Raw genomic sequence first — 19,561 nt, 5'->3', positions numbered from 1 at the left:
GCTTATGAAGTAAAGAATTCCTTTGAATAATTTGTTATAGTTAGATTAATTATATAAAAAAAAATTGTGCTTGAATCATGCAAGTCAGTATCAACTTAACTTTATGGACTTTTGGATGAATGTGATCCACTGCACAGCAAATAGTTTTCTATTTTAGGCATTATCAGGTCAGAAAGAATGAAAACAGTGAGTGCTGATGAGTAGATGGCATTTTGTGATTTCTCTCTACAAACAATTTACAACAAATATTTATGTTTCAGTGATAAGAGTAAAAGGAGGACCAAAACAGTAAAGAAAAGTCTAGAGCCAAAATGGAACCAAACTTTTCTCTACTCACATGTACATCGTAGAGATTTTAGAGAACGAATGCTTGAAATAACCGTATGGGATCAGCCAAGAGTACAAGAAGAAGAGAGTGAATTTCTTGGAGAGGTGATACATACAATCACATTTCTCCTGAGTTCATTGTTTGGTTTTGAGTACATATACATATACGAATACATATACATATGCATATTTTGTATATGTGTTTGTGTGTGTGTGTATGTTGAAAGTCAAATTAAAACCTGGTAATTTTTCTACTAGATTCTTATAGAGCTGGAGACAGCACTTTTAGATGATGAACCACATTGGTATAAGTTACAGACACATGATGAATCTTCACTACCTCTGCCTCAGCCATCACCTTTCATGCCAAGAAGACATGTTCATGGTGGAGAAAGCACTAGCAAAAAATTACAAAGTAGGTCCAAATTCCATTCATCTCTTTTAAATTAGAAATGCTGGATATGGTGTAATGGTATTTAACTTCCATATACAAGATAAAAATACTGTTTCGTAGTCTTTAAACGTAATGAAAATGTGTGGCAGAAAAGAAATGTGAATTATGACATAGCAGCCTTTCACCTGTGTCGCATAACTTTTAAGCGTGTGAAATTTGTTGGAAGTGGTTTGGTTTTCACTAGCAAAAGGAAATTGTTCAAACATCTGTTTGCATAAATTTCCTTTTAAATAGAAAGATGAAGTTCATCATTATTGGATACTTTGTTTTAATAATTAAAAGCTTTTTTATTTAATAAAAGAAAGTCCTTAAAGATCTATGAGGCTTAAAAGCACTTTTTCTCATAAAGTTCGTCTCAACCTCCAATATGCCCATTGTACAACCAGATGAGAAGTGTACTTCTGTAGCAAAGAGAAATTGTTTGTGTGTATTTGGGAGGTATGATTGTTTTGGTGAGTCTGATTTTAGGTTTGTATGAGGCATATTAAAGTAGTTAATGTATTGAAATACTTGAATATCTTTGTTCATTTAAATTATTTTAAGATTTATTTAGAAATAAGAAGGACGTGGGAGATTATTTTAAAACACGTTTCCAAGCTGTTTTTCTGTTTTTTCTTGAACGTGGAAATCATTCATTCCAGCCAATGCATAGGAAATTGGTGCACATTCAGGAATGAATAATAAAAATGGGATACTGCTGTAATTACTGCATAAAGATATGTATAGAGTGAGCAAATTAAAGGTTAGTTTTCGTGAGATATTTGAACTTTTTTAAAAGCTGGCAGTGCTTTTTCCTCTTTCCCTCTCTCACCATATGCTGCCACCTCTCCTTTCCTGTTCGGCAAGCCGATTCAGCTTACTCACTGAATAGCACAAAAGCATTTTTTTTTTCTTTATTAGAGTTAACTTTTTGCTGGTTTAGTGAGATAAACTATCCCAGTAGCGGATTACTGAGGACTTGAGGGAAGGAGAAGGGGAAAGGAGGCTGCAGCAGCTGTAAGGCGTTCAATTGTCTCAGCTGTCTTGTGGAACGTCACTGTCAGTCACCACAGTTCAGTTCTCCTCCTCTATTGTTTAGACTTAAAATCATCTTTTTTATTTCAGTAGTTAAATGAAAATACTTTTACATTTTATAACACAACCAGATGTTCAGGTATTTGTTTACCTTACTGTTGTGCAGGATCTCGGCCAATCAGTGATAGTGACATCTCAGATTATGATGTTGATGATGGTATTGGAGTTGTTCCTCCAGGTGCGTGGGTGAACAGCATGGTCCTGCTTTCTTCTTCTTTTTTGCTTGTTTATTTATTTTTTCTTTATAACATTTCGAAATATTGAGGGTACTGGTTTTGGAGAATGCATTGTGAAAAAAACAGTTTTCTTGATTATTCCATGGTATCTGCCCTAAATCATGGTGAATTAAAAAATTCTACTGTTCATTCATTGAAATTTCTTTTACATATTGTTCTTCATATGTGAACCACTGGATGGTTCAAATTGTTTAATTGTTTACTGCATAATGTTCCAAGCATTATTTAAAATATAAATTAAATTCAAAAAATCATTTTTAAATGGTAATTAAGATTTCAGTGTTTATTGCAAGCATTTTTTTTATTTTGCTTTTTGCTTGAAACTTAGATATAATGCAGTCTCCCATGGACTTTATTGAGAATGCATGGCTGTAGATTAAGATGCATGTCGCATGGCTGTATCTTTTATAGTTTTCATAAGCCTTCATGAACTATCATTACCTGAATGTTCATAAGTATATACTTGTACAGACTATCGTGGTTTTACTTTTAGTTCAGCATTCCTTACATACTGAAAATCTTGAGGGTCATTTCTGATACCACATTTTTCTACTTCTATTTGACTGTTGCCACAAGTCAGATGAATATGTTTCCCAATTGCCCCAACCTAACTGAAGAGTCGCTGTCTCATGGCCAGTAATATATAAGTTTTTCTGTGGATCTTCCTGATGAAAATCAATGAATTAAATCATGGTGGGATTGGGAAAGCTCTCTGCCTTCCTGATTTGTGGTTAAAATAATCAGGCAATTTATTTATTTATTATATAGCCATACAAATAAATCACGTATTTTATTAATGCAATCTCATTTTGATGTTTACTGAGCCAAATTCTCCTTCCTTTGATGTTGATTGGATCCTTTCCTTTCTTTAATACATTTATCACCTGAGTTACTAGGAGGGAAATTTGATCAGGTGTGTCTAGTAATGATATTTGCTTTAATGAAGTGATTAATCTTGATATTTTTGCATCATCTGAGAGAGAGAACATTTAAAATTAAAATAAATCATAGGTTCTAAATATTTTTTACTATTTATTATTTCATTTTTTTTAGTTGGCAATGTAGATACTGGCATAGGACTTACTTACATTTAAGGTTTCAGTATACCGTATTAAGAATTGGGGCTTTTTTCTGTTGCTGGTTCTTCAAGGTATCTGTTTACTATTTGAAATAAACCTGTGATGGGTTGACCCTGGCTGAATGCCAGGAATCCACCAAAGCCACTTTGTCACTTCCCTCCTCAGCTGGACAGGGGAGGAAGAGTATAACGAAAGGCTCCTGGGTCGAGGTACAGACAGGGAGGTCACTCAGCAGTTATCATCATGGGCAAACCAGACTCGACTTGGGGAAAAATTAGTTTAATTTATTACCAATCCAATCAGAGTAGGGTAATTAGAAATAAAACTAAATCTTAAAAACACATTCCTCCCAACCCTCCCTTCTTCCTGGGCTCAACTTTACCCACGATTTTCCCTACCTCCTCCCCAACAGTGGCGCAGGCGTACAGGAATGGGTCTTGTCATCAGTTCATCTCACACTGTCTCTGCTGCTCCTTCCTCCTCAGGGGGAGGGCTCCTCACACTCTTTCCCTGCTCCAGCGTTGGGTCGCTCACACAGGAGACAGTCGTCCATGAACTTCTCCAATGTGAATCCTTCCCGTAGGCTGCAGTTCTTCACTAACTGCTCCAGTGTGGGTCCCCCACAGGGTCACAAGTCCTGACAGCAAACCTGTTCCAGCATGGGCTCCTCTTTCCACCGGTCCTGTCAGGAGCCTGCTTCCATCACAGGCTTCCCATGGGGCCACAGCCTCCTTCAGGGCACATCCACCTGCTCCAGTGTGGGGTCCTTCACGGGCTGCAGGTGGATATCTGTTCCACTGTTAACCTCCATGGGCTGCAGGAGAATCTCTGCTCCGGTGCCTGAAGCACCTCCTCCTTCACTGACCTTGGTGTCTGCAGAGTTGTTGCTCTCACATATTCTCACTCCTTGTTGCAGCTGCTGTTGCTCAGCATCTTTTACCCCTTAAATATGTTACCACAGAGGTTCTACCACCATCGCTGATGGGCTAAGCCTTGGCCAGTGGTGGGTCCATCTTTGAGCCAGCTGGAATTGACTCTGACAGACATGGGGGAAGCTTACCTAGCAGCTCTCACAGGAGCCACCCCAGCTACCAAAACCACACAAACACAATGCAAAACCATTCTCCATCTGACAGCTGAGTGCATTGGACTCTATTTGCTGGGTCAGCACTTGAGTAACTGATTCTTACAGAAATTTCTTGGGGCTGTGCAAGCTCAGATGTTCCTTTGAAGAATGCAGGAGCCCAAACTTTCTCTGAGATAGCTGTAGAAAATTGCAAGATTTAATCTGTAGCAGTAGGATTTACAATGAGCCTGAGGGTCTCTAAACTGAAACTTGAAAGGCCTGGTGAGGAAACTTCTTCTGAAGTCTACCTAATCAGAAATAATCTGGCAGCTGACCTGACCAAGCACAAACTTGTCTACTTTGAGTTTAATGGATACATGTTTGGCAATTGTAAATTGAGTTCATCTGTTTGTAATTCCTGTGTGCAGTGGATATACAAATAAGTGTGGGGGGGGTTTGTTTGCAGGTGCAACCTGAATTCTTAAAAGGGGTTAGGCTTTAGGTGCACAGATGGAAAGAAAATTTAAGTCATCACACGAATGTGTGACAGCCTAGACAACATATGAAAATGTGTTTTGCAGTGAGAGCTGGAAAAGGTTGTCAGTCCCACCATCTACTGAATTGCTCAAGAATCTTAGGCACAGATTCACAAATGTGCCTGGACACCAAGTTCAGATATGCATTTCTTCCCTCCTGTCCAACCTTCCTAACTTATCACGTTGCTAAATCTTCTAAGACTTTGGACCGCTACCTTCATTTGCACTGAACAGTACAGTATCTTCTCCATCTAACAGTCCCCTCTGTTAAAATCAAGTTGCGTGCAAGTTCCTTGTTGTGCTGCGGGGCCTTTACCCCTTCCCTCTTTCTGCCCCCCAATACCGTGGACCTCACCAGAGTGCACTGCAGGTCTCGTCTGGTCCAGATTTCCCACACGTTCTCTTGAAAGATATGCATGTGGGAGAGAATGACGAATACCCATATTTCCCCATAATATAGAATGATGATGTGGCTCAGGGGAACTCTTACCATTTGGGCATAGCCTCTGCTGGCTTCAACTAGTTTGGTCTAGGATTAAGATATTGCTTCTTAACAGAAGTAAGAATATAATAATTGAGTTTACAACATGTCATGCAAAAGAAAATGTTTCCCTTTAAAGCCCCTTTTCCTTCCTTTACCACTTACTTGCCAGTGTTACCCCCTGTGGTGCTTGTATATGATAAATAAGCTCTGTCTTTTTTAAAGGTATATTCTTACTAGTTGTTATTTTATTCTTTTTCTTGAAATATTCATATGAGAAGGAAGTTATTTTGCCTTCTTAATATCTCAAGATTTTCACAAGCATTATTGCTCATTTTTTAAACAAGAAACATAACTGCAACATGTTGAAGCACAGAAGTTCACTTGATCACCACCATAAGCTAAAAAAGGAATGATGAAAATATTTTGGCTAATTTAACTAACATTGGAAATCCTTAAAACTATAATTTCAAATGTTTTACCAATGGCTAAAGCAAATGCATATTAGCATTTAGTAATAACAGAGTAAACTATTTTCCTCAGCGGCAACAAATTGCTGCTTGTCAATGGAAGTAAAGACTGCTACATCAAAAATAATGGCACTTTGATAACTTCAAGAGTATTTTAAGAAACGTATTTTTCCCATGTCATATCACAAATGTGTCTTATCTTTCATATAATTGTACTGTCCTCACTTGTTATTACTGTGTTGCAGTGATATATATAATTTTTTTAAAGTCAGTTCATAGAACTGTTCATAAAAGGAGTTTATATCAACAGCTGAAAGTAACTTTAAGTTCGGCTTTAACAGAATTGATATTGGCAGGGTTTTTTGGTATGCCCACATCTATTTGCATGAAGAAAATATTATTTTAAATCTCTTAGCCTCTCCTCATATGAGAGATGCTTCAGTCTCTTAATTATCTTTGTGATCCTGAGCTGGACTCACACCAGTAACTCCATGTCTGTCTTTCACTGGGGAGCCCAGTACTCCACATGTGGCCGCACCCATGCTAAGTATATAAGAAGGGTCAGTAAAGGACCAGTAAAAGATTTAATAAATTCAAAAGATGTTTTGAGGCCTATCTTTTTAACCAAAACTTCAGTAACTTTCTTAATTAAAAAGCAAAAAAAAGCTGATATGCAGGTGACAATATCCCAAAGCGTATTTTTAATGAGCTGTATTGCTTATGCTTTGGGTAACTCTTCAGAACAATTTATTTTTCTATTGCATGTAATCTCTACAAATGGTTGCATTGTACTCGCCTTCCTCCTGTAGCAGCAGGGGACATCAACACAACACCTTGTCATTGTCTGTATTGTCTTAAAAAAAAACAACAACAAAACAGTTCTGGTATCAAGCACTTGCTAAAACCATTTTCATCATCCATCCAGCTTCCGTTTCATCTCACACCTGACAGTTTCCCATGAGCAACTGAGCAACTTCTTCTGCATAAACTACCATAAGCTTGATCGCTGCTATCATGCTGGTCCATGCAAATAATTCCTCTGCTCACTCTGGAGAGCACAGAGCCTTTGTATTTGGGGATAAGAGGAAATGTTACTGTTGCTGTCACTGTCACGGTCACTTGGGAAGTATGGATGCGATTTCACCAACTTGACAATACTTGGGCTAACGTTCAGGATAAATGTGAATTGTCTGTTCTGTAAGCTTTGTGTACGCACAGTGCACAAGTTTCAGATATTGTGCCCTGGATAGCTTGGCTATGAAGAGAATATATAGGATAAAATCATCTTTCTATACCAGATTTTTAAGTGTACAGGATAATCCTAGGTGTATTTTTTTAGGCAGACTAGAGATACTCTAGAAATATATTTTAAACTGAAATGTATATTTACTTTTAATATTTAAATGATATGTATTTCAGTACAGTTGCCTAAAGACTGGAAAGAAGTTTTGGATTTCTTTGATTTTAGTGTTGAATAAATGTAAACTAGTGTTCCTTCTGATAGAGATGACGGGATTTCTAAAACAAGCTTGTTTGGGAAGTGAAATATCTTTTAGCAGATACAGCTTGGATTTAGTTATCCTGGGAAAGGGAACACATCCAGCTTTTGTCACATGTAGTCCTTTTTCTTCCTTTGACAAAAAACCCAGATATTTTCAGCAGCAACATTAGTACATGAGATGAGGGAAACTCCATTGAAGTCCTGAGGGAGCCCTTTTTTTACTTCAAAATTTGCACCCAGTTCTTGTCCTGAGATCAAGGAGATCCTTATGTTTCTTTCTAATTTTATTACACAGCTCTGAAACACTTTTTCGGCAGGTAAGGTACTCCAGCATCCCAGTACATCAAAACCTGTGAAACATTGCAGTCCTCCTTTGTTAAAAGGTTGATAAACCTTGGTACTTTCAGGCATGCTATCAACTTTTACAGGCCTATTTTGCAGTCAGTACTCAGTGCAGCTTTGCCATTAAAAATGCCATTGAAGTGGCAAGCGTTTGCCGGTTTTGTAGCTACTAGAGAGCTCTCTTTTGTAGCTAGAAGTGAGCTCTCCCAAAAGTTTTTTCCCCCAGGTTTTCTCTGGTTTTCAAACAATAGCCCCTGCCCTCCCCAAACTTGAGTAATGTCACATTTTAAATTTGAAATTATGTTTATTATTTTTATTTGACATGCCTAACAGTGTTGTTTTGAGAACAGCATACACATGCACTCAACATTACGGTCCCTGGTGTTTTTTTCTGAGCTACAAGATATGTTCTTAAGATGAGTGCTTTTCTTTAAGCCCAGTCCTACCCTCTAAGATCTATCAATACGCATAGTGCTTCTTGTTTCCCAAATTTATTAACCTCATCCCACCTCTCTGCTTCAAGAAATGAAGAAAAGAATTATTTCCCATATTCTCACACAAGCCGCAATACTACAAAGTAGAAGACAGAAAAGTGGGACAAAATGATAGCAGAACTTGCAGAGGTCTTTCTGCATATGTTTTCTAGCTGACAGTAACCAGAAAGTCTGTAGTAAGACTCTAATAATTGTTTTATCAACATTGTCTCCTTCCTATCTGCCTTCCCTATCATACTTGTAGTGGTGAAGATTTTGAAGATTTCTGATACAGGCTGGTTTTTTTATCTGAACCAAATAACACATTTCAGGAACTTCATGCTAGACAAATTCACAGAAGAAGCAAAAATTATTATTTGAGAATCTAAACAATAATTTTTGAAGCCCTTAATTTTCGTTTAGATTTCCTTGCTCTCTGTCATTAAGGGATTTTCTGTCAAAGGATTCTTGTAATCTAATTTAAATGTCTAGAATTGAGTGAGTGAAGTGAGCAAATCCCCTTAGGCCCCTTTTGAAAGACAACAGGCACGCTTTGAAAAGCTGTTAATCTTATTGTGCTTCATCGTCTGTTTTAGGATGGGATTCAATGTGTATAACAAGGCAAACAGTGTGCTACATGGAAAAAGACACAGGAAGATCAATGCTTTAAAATGTAGTGACATTCTGATTTTTTTTAAATCCTATGTAAAAATGAACTGCGAGTAGTAACTTTGCAGCTCATTCATAGTATTCAGAAAACAAAACTTCTGCAGAGTATGCAACACCCAGTATTCTATACAATATACTCTTAATGCTTGTAATTTTTGAAAGTAGGTGGCTTTGGCCAAGTTCAGTAGGAGAACATCTTTGTATTTAACAGAAAAAAGAGTCAGAAGGATGCTTTATATACGAGCAGTCCTGGATGACTCTGTGCTGTTGTACACAAGCATGCATTCTCCATGTGTTCAATGAGGTAAACCTACATTGCTTGGATTCCTTTCAAATATTTGCTATTGTATGACAATTTTGAAATACAATTTACTCTGGGTACTCCTCCCCAAGTCAGAAAACTATTTCAGTCCACTCCTTCACATCTTCTGGTACACAATGAAAATCATCTCTGTTTCTCTTTCTTTGTACATGTAGACATTTAAAGGTAATGCTAGTAATTTATGCTGGATGCATGATACATCGGGATGTATAACAGCTGAATAACAACTTGAAAGTTGTGTAAGCCGTTAGATGTGTGTTCCTGGAAGGACTAACCATCTGAATTCTTTCCAAACCCAGACTTTTATTCTCTAATTTCCTTTTGTTGCCCTCTTGCCAGTAGGTTATAGATCTAGTACTAGAGAAAGTAAATCTACAACGCTAACTGTGCCAGAACAGCAAAGAACAACACATCATCGTTCACGATCAGTATCTCCTCACCGTGGCGACGATCAGGGCAGGACCCGTTCACGTTTACCAAATGTGCCATTACAGAGGTAGGCCTTACAAGTTAGCGAAACACTAGGTGGTTTCAAGTTTGTATAATCTGTCATTATTAACTTTTCTCTTGTTCAGCAGTTTTCCACAATTTAAAAACCTTTTTGTGTATCTGAATTTAATAGTGTAGTATTTGAACTCGATGTATGCTTTTATTAGTCATTCAAGAGCGCTCATGGGATGAACCGTGACTTTATAAGATTTACCTCTTCGTACTGATATTTTCTCTGCGATTCATCATCTGTGTACCATAACTAATAAGTAAGTTTGGAAATGTTTTTTCAGTCAGTGGCTGAATCTTGTGTGAAGCCACTTAAGTGTACTTGTAGGATAATAAATAGTGTCGTATACAAATTGTATACTAACTATGAATTGAACTAATTTTGAAGTAACAGCAAGCTGTATTTATAATGTGACATTTTTACTGGAAGAAGTAAAAATTACTTTCCAGAATCAGATAGTGATTTGATTTATAAACCTCTATTTTCTGCATTTACTGCTTTTAATAGACAACCTATTAACAGGAGAATCCTTTTTGAGCTTTTCATTTGCATGCTTTATGCTTTTTCTGAATAGTGCCACACAAACTGTTTAAGCACAAAACTTGACCCACTTGATTTTACTTGTTTTATTGTGCAGGACAATAAGCTTCTCTTGCAACCTCTCATGGACCCCTAAAAATTACACAATTTTTGCCAGTTTTCCTTTCCTCCAATTTCTAGGAAGCTTTGTTCTTGAATTAGTGCAAGAGCTTGCAGTGTTGCACTAGCAACGTTATTGCCCAATAGCTGTGTAGTTTACTGAAAATCTACCCTTCTCATCTGAATTTTGTGTGCAAAATTTTGTGCTACATTACTTTCCTTATCCATCGTTTCTGTGTCTGTTTTTTTTGGAGTTCCATCACCAGTCATTTAATACCAGACATCTGTGATGTTTCAAAATTATGATATATTCTGGCAAATCAACTTCTCCTCCCAATTAAGAATCCTGATAATCTTGCTTCTTCTTTTCATAGAATCTTAGAATGGTTAGAGTTGGAAGAGACCTTAAAGATCATCTAGTTCCAACCCCCCTGCCATGAGCAGGGACACCTCCCACTAGACTCAAAGGCTCAAAGCCCCATCCAGCCTGGCCTTGAACACTTCCAGGGGTGGGGCATCCATAACTTCTCTGGGAAACCTATTCCAGCGTCTCACCACCCTGACAGTAAAGATTTTCTTCCTAATATAATCTAAATCTCCCCTCTTTCAGTTTAAAACTGTCGCCCCATGTCCTATCACTACGTTCCCCCATAAAGAGTCTCTCTCCACCTTTTCTGTAGGCCCCCTTTAAGTACTGAAAAGCTGTTATAAGGTCTCCCCAGAGCCTTCTCTTCTCCAGGCTGAACAACCCCAACTCTCTCAGCCTGTCTTCATAGGAGACATCTCACAAGAGCGGAGTAGAGGGGCAGAATCACCTGCCTTGACCTGCTGACCACGCTTGTTTTGATTCAGCCCAGGATGCACTTGGCTTTCTGGGCTGGAAGTGCATGTTGCTGGCTCATGTTGAGCTTCTCATCAGCCAACACCCCCAAGTCCTTTTCATCAGGGCAGCTCTCAATCCATTCTCTGCCTGGCCTGTATTTGTTCTTGGGATTGCCGTGACTCGGGTGCGGGGCCTAGTACTTGGCCTTGTTGAACTGCAGGAGGTTTGCAAGGGCCCACCTCTCAAGCCTGTCCAGGTCCCTCTGGATGGTGTCCCTTCCCTCCAGTGTGTTGACCGCACCACACAGCTTGGTGTCATTGGTAAACTTGCTGAGAGCGCACTCAATCCCGCTGTCCATGTAGCTGACAAAGATGTTAAACAGCACTGGTCCCAATACCAACCCTTGAGAAACGCAACTCGTCACTGGTTGCCACTAATACATTGAAGTGTTGACTGCAACTCTTTGAGTGTGGCCATCCAGCCAATTTCTTATGCACCGACTCATCCATCCATCAAATCAATGTCTTGCCAATTTAGAGACAAGGACATCATGTGTGGGACAGTGTCAAATGCTTTGCACAAGTCCAGGTAGATGATGTCAGTTGCTCTTCCCTTATCCACCAACACTGTAACACTATCATAGAAGGTGACCAAATTTGTCAGGCACGATTTGCCTTTAGGGAAGCCATGTTAGCTGTCACCAATCACCTCCTTATTTTACATCTGCCTTTCCATCCTCCAAATCATATATGCTGTTCTTGTGCATTGAAATTTTGTGTGCTTCTTATGTCCCTGCATACATCCTCCTCTGTTACATCAGTTCTTACAGATGAAGCTATTTTACTACCCACGAAATCACGTGCTGTTGCATTTCTCAGTAATGCATGCTTAGTGCATTTCTCAGTGATGCATCCTTTAGAAATAAAAGAGTACAGTTGCACATGAGGCTGTGGCGCTGACTCTTTTTTTTCATAGTAGAGAGAATGAGAACTCCTCATTCTGCTTTTGCAAACAATTATATGTGCTCTTGTTGTATCTTTCTATTGACAAGCGCAATGCACAAATGAAAGATTTCATAGTCAGTTCCATCCATCCTTTCATTCTATAATTGGAAAAACTAATGCTTCTTGTTTCAATGGCTGTTATTAAACTAGAGGAAGAATCTGCCCTTTAGGTAGTAGTTTCTTTTCTTGTTCTTTTCCATGTGAAGAGAGCTTTAAATTACTGTCATGGAGGCCAGAACTTACCTGCATTTATAAAAAAATCATACCCCTTTTGTATAACACTGAGTTTGCTGCAGAGTATCCCAGAATTTCTTAAAGGATACTTGGAGACACCTGCAAAAAGTTGACAGCCCAAAATCAATGCTTTAGAAACCTGGCTATGAATCTACAAATGCATAAAACTTAATTTCTTGTGATGTATTATCCTTTCTTATGTTATCTCAGTTATTCTTTAAGTACAGACTTTGAAAACGCCACTACTGAATCCATCAGTGTACATAGATACAGGCATGTACTTCTAAATGTGGTAGAAACGGCTGCTTTCTATACTTAGAGGTGTGAGGGGGTTTTTTAATCTTAAGAGCTGATATTTTTTTAGAAGTCATATATTAGCAATTTAATGATAAAAAACTTCCTTCAACCAACTTGTACTGTAATCCATTAAGATGTGTTATTTATGAGAAAACAAGATTATCATACATATTTCTGCCTTTCAGGAGTTTAGATGAAATTCATCAAATGAGAAGATCACGTTCTCCAACTAGACACCATGATGCCTCCAGAACGCCGGTTGATTACAGATCCAGAGACATGGATAGTCAGTATTTGTCTGATCAAGAAAGGTACATCGTCAGCCTGAACTTGGGAAAAAGTTTAGAAATGTCTTTGCCTGTTTGCCTAATTTTCAAGTGTTCAGTAGGAAAGCAACTGGTAGTGATGGGGAAAGGAGAGAAATCATTTTAACTGACAAATCTAGGGTCATGGTTAAATTATCTGTACCTCTTTTTTGGTAAAACCGTGTACTAGTTAATAGTAATAGCAGGTATCTAGACTAACGGTTCTTGGGTGTTTGTCCTAGGATATTCTGCTGTTTGTTTCATGAATGAAGCCCAGAGATTTTTGCTAGAAAACCATAAATCTACATGTATGCCCTAGCTATTCTTGTAACTCAGAATTTATCTGTTTTGGTAGCCAGCAAAATACCAGGCATGCGTTCCTACTAGTTGGGAGTTCCATATGCTATGATTTGCATTCCTGTGCTTAGAGATTTTGGACATCTATATATGCAGTCTCACAGCATCTTTAGTAACATTCTGGTGAACTTGGTACAGTACTCTAAGCATAGCAAGGATAGCTGCGGTGCTTGTAATGAGCAAAAATCTCCAATCTTAGATGCGTGACACATACATATCTCTCCCTGGAATACACGCACTGGCTACACTCCTCAGAGAACGCTTTGTGGCTCCTATTAGGCATTGTTTTCAAGTATCTAGGAATATATTCTGAAAAAAATGGAAGAAAATGAGAATTTCTGTTTTGTTTATAGCTGACAAAGGTTTTAAAAGGTATTTCAGTTCAGTATTTGGGAAACATAATGATGACAGTCAAATAGATTACCGATGTTTGTGGATTTTTTGTTTACTTTGAAAAAAATCATGTAGCTAAGCTATAATGGCAAACTTTTACCATTCAAATAAGAACAATTATCCTAGTAATGTCTTTGAATTATTTTTTTTTTTTGCATTAAGTTGCTATTTTTCATTAGTAAAGATGACAAAACCTTTTCAAATAATCCAGTAAATTCAATACATAACATATATTTCATAGAGATGTGAAAATGTGTAAAGAGTAAACCATAAAAATCTCTGGAACTCTTTGTCCAGTTTTGAAGCAACACAGAAATTGAATAACAGATGGTTTTTGCGTTTGGACTAGTTCAGTTTTTTATATGATCTTGCCTGTTTTGCTTTTTTAATGGGATAACATACGTATGGGAATTAATGAGTTATTTGGAACATTTTAAAATTCAACTTTATAGGCAAGAAGTATTTACAGACGTTGGATTGTTGTACTGAATTCCCTTTCAGAGGTGAATTGAAATGCATTTTAAATGTATTAATGAGGTTTATAGTTAAGCTAATTCAAGTAATTTCCACCTTTTGCAAATGTTATTAATTATTATATGTAGTGATATATTCAAAAGATTCCTGAAGATATTTATTGAATAGAGTTCTTATTCAGCAGATCTGAGGAGGAAGAGACATTAAAAAGTAGCTTTTGTCAGTAGAACTAAATATAGACAGTTAATTGTCTTAAGAAAATTTTCTTCCAGTAAAGCCTCAAATCATGATATAAATGCTGATATATGCATGGATTATGCTTGGAGAGCAGGGCTTGTGTTGAGGCTTTCTTGGGAATGAGCCATCAGACCAGAGCCACAACAGCAATGGGCTGCTGGATTTGTTCAGAGGAGTAAGACACAGACTTCAGTTCTTTTCGATGTTCAGAAAACACTTTTCAGAAGTTTAAAGATCAGACATGAAGGATGCACGTGGCTTATTTTCAGGATTTAAAGATGGGTCCATGCACTTACTCTCCTGGAGTAATAATCTTGTCTGCAGTGGTCTCCTTTTTCCTGTTTGCATTTTTCCTCCAGATTCCTTCAGTTGTGGAGAATGTTTAACTCTTGCAAGTTTCACTATCTTTCAGTACATAAGACCAGCATCATAGGGAAGATCAGTACCAGCTTTTGTTGAGGAAGATTCTCTAGGACATCCAAGGATTTAAAAAAAAATAATCTTTATTCAGTATTATATATTAGTATCAATGGTAGTATCCGTATTATAGGTTGTTCCTTTACTGAACCCTTCATCTAAACAAGTACATTCATGTAGACACCTAACATAAACTTGGTTTGAAAGGTAATTACCCAATAGTTACAAGGCAAAAATTACAGTTGCTCATCACTTTTGATCATTTTCTTAATGATCTGTTATTGGTCCCAAATTAATATTGAATATTCTGAACAGATCTTTGTAAAAATAGCTCTTGTGGTCTCTTACTAAAGCATCTGGTGTGGTAGATTTCCAGTGGAATTAATTTGTCCACTTTACCTTTTTTATATATATTTATATATATATTAATCTGCTAGAGAAAGCTTTTTATTAGGAAATCTATCTAAGCAGTATACTTTTGTCTGCATTTAGGATCATCATCCAGTTTTCAAGGGCACGGCCCTTTTCATTTTTTTTAGTGTTTCTTTTGTTCCTAAATGAAATCTGTTAATGTGAGTAGTAAAATACTCCCATTAGAAAACACTTCTTTTAGAATAATAGTCTTTATTTTGAATGTATCCAAACCAGACTTAATTTATTATAGAACTGTATCACCTTATATTATTGGTAATCTACTATGACGGATTCTTTTACTTTGTATTTTTAACTTGAGGATTTCATGGTGGATTTGCTATTTTATATCCCTTTTCTGGATGAATTTTATATTACTGTTTGCCATGGGCCAATTACAGTAGACACTCTGGCTTCACAAAGGTAAATATTGACAAGGTGCCCTATGATTTAATGTGGACTTCGCATCTACTTTGCAACTCTTAAGAAAATGGTTACTTTTTTCCTAAAATGCATGTTTATTTGTAATTTGAAAACCTGCATATAAATTCTGTCAGTCCTCTGAGCTTATGAATGGAAATTTTGCTTAAAAAACCCACAATAATTTAGTTCAACTTTAATACATTTTGTTGCACCAAAATCAGGCTAATGGTTCCAGATGCAAAGTCAAATCTCACACGTTACTCACAAGCCATTATTTCAAGTTGCCCAGTTTAGAATTTTAGATAAATACTACCTATAATGCATCAATTAAATGGGTCATTTTATAATGGCATGAAGCACAAAATACATTCAACAACTGCTGCTTTATCTATTTTGTAATTTTTTCTCTCTTTGTCGCCATAGTATTTCATATGATTCCCTGCTTCTTTTAAATAGCATGTTTCCATAAAGTTTACCTTTAATTTCATATTTACGATAATTAGGAGGTTTGGAGCTTGGTTTTTCTGATTGTGCTGAAGTGCATAAAACTACAAGATTAATTCAAGGGATATTTCATATCATAGTCATACTTACCATAGGCATAAATATGCATTAATTTTACCATCTTGCTGGCTGTAGCATGTGTTTAGTTACAGTAAATGAAAAATAGAATAGATGGATGAGTTTCTCAATTGGAAACAATACGAAACAAAAAGTCTGATGGCTGATTAGCAATTCTTGGTGTTTTTTAGGATTGCATTACAAAATACTGTCAAGAGCTATGAGTCAGAATTTATTTTTGGCCAAACGTAGTATTTCCAGTGAACATATATTTTTGTTTTTCCCAAAAGGGTGACTTGTTACTCTTCCCATAAACCGATCTGCAGTAAATTAGTAGCAAACCCTCCCTGCTTTTTTCATGTATGTTTGTGGCTGAGGAAGAAAAACAAACAACAACCATTTTTTTTTTTCCTAAAGTATCTCTTCATTAATTAGTTCATGAGAAAGGAGGTTATTAGAGAAATATAGCTGGTTTATGGTTTCCTTTTGTCATGAAGAGCTCTGAAACGGTACTTATGAATTTTAAAAGGAGAAATCCCACAAAATTAGGTGCCATGCTAAAAGGAATTTCTTGAAAATGTAATTATATCACAGGCATTTTTTGGCTCATATTCTTTGAGATGTGCAGTCTGGGTTTGAACATCATCAGACTGTCTATCTGGGTGGAAGCTTCTTGTTTCTTTTTATGTTTTCATTTGCGTATCATTGGCATAAACCATGTCATCTAATGCTTCATAATTATATCTGTTTCACTCACCACCCATCCTGTCTGTGCAGTGAGCTTCTTATGCTGCCCAGAGCAAAACGAGGAAGAAGTGCAGAGTGCCTACATACCATCAGGTAAATACAGGAATTTGGTAATCATGAACACATCTGGTTAGTTGTCTATACTTTATGTGCCGGACTTTTTTCCATAGCAGTATTTAGTCCCAGTAAGTAAAGAACTTCCTAGTACCTTGTGATCCAGGTGTCAGTTGTTCTTTTTTGTTCGTTTTAATTCAGATTGAGATGTGTTTATATGTTTGTGAACTTCAGTAGGTAAGGATTAAAGCAATTGAAGAAATTCTGATTTTGCAGTTGTATTTTGTGGTAGATTTTCTGTCTAGTCACAGAAGTCCTGGTCTCACAATGCATGACAGTGTTGTTGTAATTTCAAACAGTCGGTTTTAGTTGTTTTTGTGTTTTCTTTTATTTGCATTTTTATATTTATATTACAGCCACACACAAGCCAGCAATCTTTACTTGTTGTGACACCTAATCTCATGCTGATTTTGGTCACTTCTAGAGGAAAGAACAGTGATTAATGAGGGCTCACTGGGAACCCCAGATTTGAGGGGTCTCATATTACTTGGTTTTGCGTCCAAAAATTGTGCTATAAATTAGATCCAGGCATAAACTTTGTAGTTTGGGCTCATCTTCAGTCTTCATCAGTCGCTTGTTCCAAAGCTTGGAGCTCCCTGTCTCAGCCCTTCCCAGTGTTACAAAACTAAATGGGACTGAAATATCTTTTATCTAACAAATCTCATTTTGCATCCCCTCCCCTTTTTTTTCACCACATCTGTTAACGTTGTTAAAAGTTCATGTCAGATTGTATAGAAAATCTTACATTTAGAATCAGTAAATATGTAAGTTAAAGTAGTTAATTATTCAACTACTTCAACCAAGTAATTAACCGTTTTTCTGTTCAGGATCTTGGTGTTGCTAAGAGTTTTACATCAGTGCTTATGTTTAAAACTGTCTTTTAAAACCATGTAGCCTAATGCAGTTATTAATTTACTTGATATAGGGTTTTCCCCAACAGAGTAGCGGGGTTATTTAATATGCCTTGGGTTGCTTTAATTCTCTTTATCAAATTCGAAACAACATCGAAGATGCTGTGATAGGGTTCTGTTATAAGGCACAGTAGTATAAAGGTAAAATAATAAATACAAAAATTTTCAAAATAATCTGTACATCACTGAATCTGTTAAATTAAAATTTAAGTTTTTATGATGAAAGAGTTTCATTCTCATACTTCGGCTGAAAAAGCTTTTTCCTCAACATTTTAGGTTTTAAAGGTTAATAATTTATTTCACTGCCTATTATGTTATGTCTGTTTATTGTCATATAAGAACACCTTTCCTGCCTCCTTCCTGCGGCCTTTCTCTTTCTACTGCATCTTCTATAGCTTCACCCCGCTTCTTGCCCCCAGCTCTGTGCTTTTTCCTTTCCCTCTTAAAGATTCTAATTTTCATTAGAATTCTTCAATGACAATGCTTAAATTCTCACTTAATTCACAAAGTAAATGCTGTATTATGAACTTTTGATGAATTTTGCCCAGCCTCTATAGATTTCCAATAGTTTTACAAATCTACTAACCTGTCTGTCCAGTTAACCAGATAAAAATTGTGCATGGGCAGCAACAGACTTAGGTAAGAGCTACACTGAATTCAGAGATCACAGCTCTTTCTTGCCTTTTTCGTTATTCTAATTATTGCTGTTGTTTTTTATGACCAAGAAAATTAACAAATTCATCCCTTTAAAGTACCAGTAATGATATACTATAAAACAGAATGGTATTTTTAATAATGCATTGAAGGTGAATATAAGGGCAATAGAAGATGATAGATTTTAAAATTTAACTCTGAGGCTTATACAGCCTACTCCAGATTTCAGTAATATCCAGAAAATTGTCAGTATCCATCATTGACTGAAGAGCTTCAAAAACCCTTTCAACAAAAATTTGATCTGCGCATTGGTTGCCATCTTACATCCTTTCTGATTTGTAGTGGCCTGACATTTATACCCATTAGAAACATCATAAGGCTTTATCCTTGTTTTCTAGACATCTTGCTGAATAATGTTTTAATTTATTGTTGAGAGAGCTTCAGCTTAAAATGGGAAAGAAATATTAAGGGTTTCATGTTAAATGAAAGAAATATTAATATGAGATAGTCCAAGCTACAAAGTTAAGATATATGGTCAGTTTAATACACCAGTTTAGAATAATACTAGTCCTGGCTGTCCGTCCTGTCCATCTGTATGCAATTATTGACTAATACCAGAAATGGTGGAAGGACATGTGTACCTGTGCCATAGATGATGGGTTGTCACATTCCATGTGTTAGGTCACACCCGTTTTGGTTGGTAGTATCTGCTGGTGTGCCAGGGTTGACCTGATGGACAGCCATTCCTTTATTCCAACTTTGCAACGTCACAGTGACCTCTGGTAGAGATGGCAGCAGTGGTGACCGCTAAGCCTATACAAGAAGGGTCAAAGCTCCTCTGTTAAATCCCTCAGGGTTTTACAAGCACTACGGTTTCCAGGCACAGAGTTGTTTCATCTGTCTGTGACACAGCTGGGTGTGTAATGTTGATCTGTGGTCCAAGCCCGGACAGTAATCAAAATGTCCCATTAGGACAGACTGTTCTTGAAGCTGCAAAATCCTCAAGGCTGCTGGTCCTTCAGCTGTGTCCT

At 37.0% G+C, this 19,561-nt stretch overlaps 1 protein-coding gene across 1 annotated transcript in view; it reads left to right on the top strand.

Annotated features, from left to right (window-relative positions):
- RIMS1 (regulating synaptic membrane exocytosis 1) overlaps window positions 1–19,561 on the top strand; it is a 339,034-nt gene that overhangs the window by 199,990 nt on the left and 119,483 nt on the right. Inside the window, exons 13-18 of the mRNA XM_054194820.1 lie at window positions 261–432; window positions 586–742; window positions 1,962–2,033; window positions 9,370–9,526; window positions 12,712–12,837; window positions 16,882–16,944. Coding sequence (XP_054050795.1) covers window positions 261–432; window positions 586–742; window positions 1,962–2,033; window positions 9,370–9,526; window positions 12,712–12,837; window positions 16,882–16,944 — 747 coding nt within the window. The remainder of the gene's footprint in view (window positions 1–260; window positions 433–585; window positions 743–1,961; window positions 2,034–9,369; window positions 9,527–12,711; window positions 12,838–16,881; window positions 16,945–19,561) is intronic.

Source organism: Rissa tridactyla, chromosome 3 (assembly GCF_028500815.1).
Source record: "Rissa tridactyla isolate bRisTri1 chromosome 3, bRisTri1.patW.cur.20221130, whole genome shotgun sequence".
Classification (NCBI taxonomy): Eukaryota; Metazoa; Chordata; class Aves; order Charadriiformes; family Laridae; genus Rissa; species Rissa tridactyla.
The sequence above is the reverse complement of the archived record's forward strand: the minus strand, read 5'-3'. Positions and strand labels throughout refer to the sequence as shown.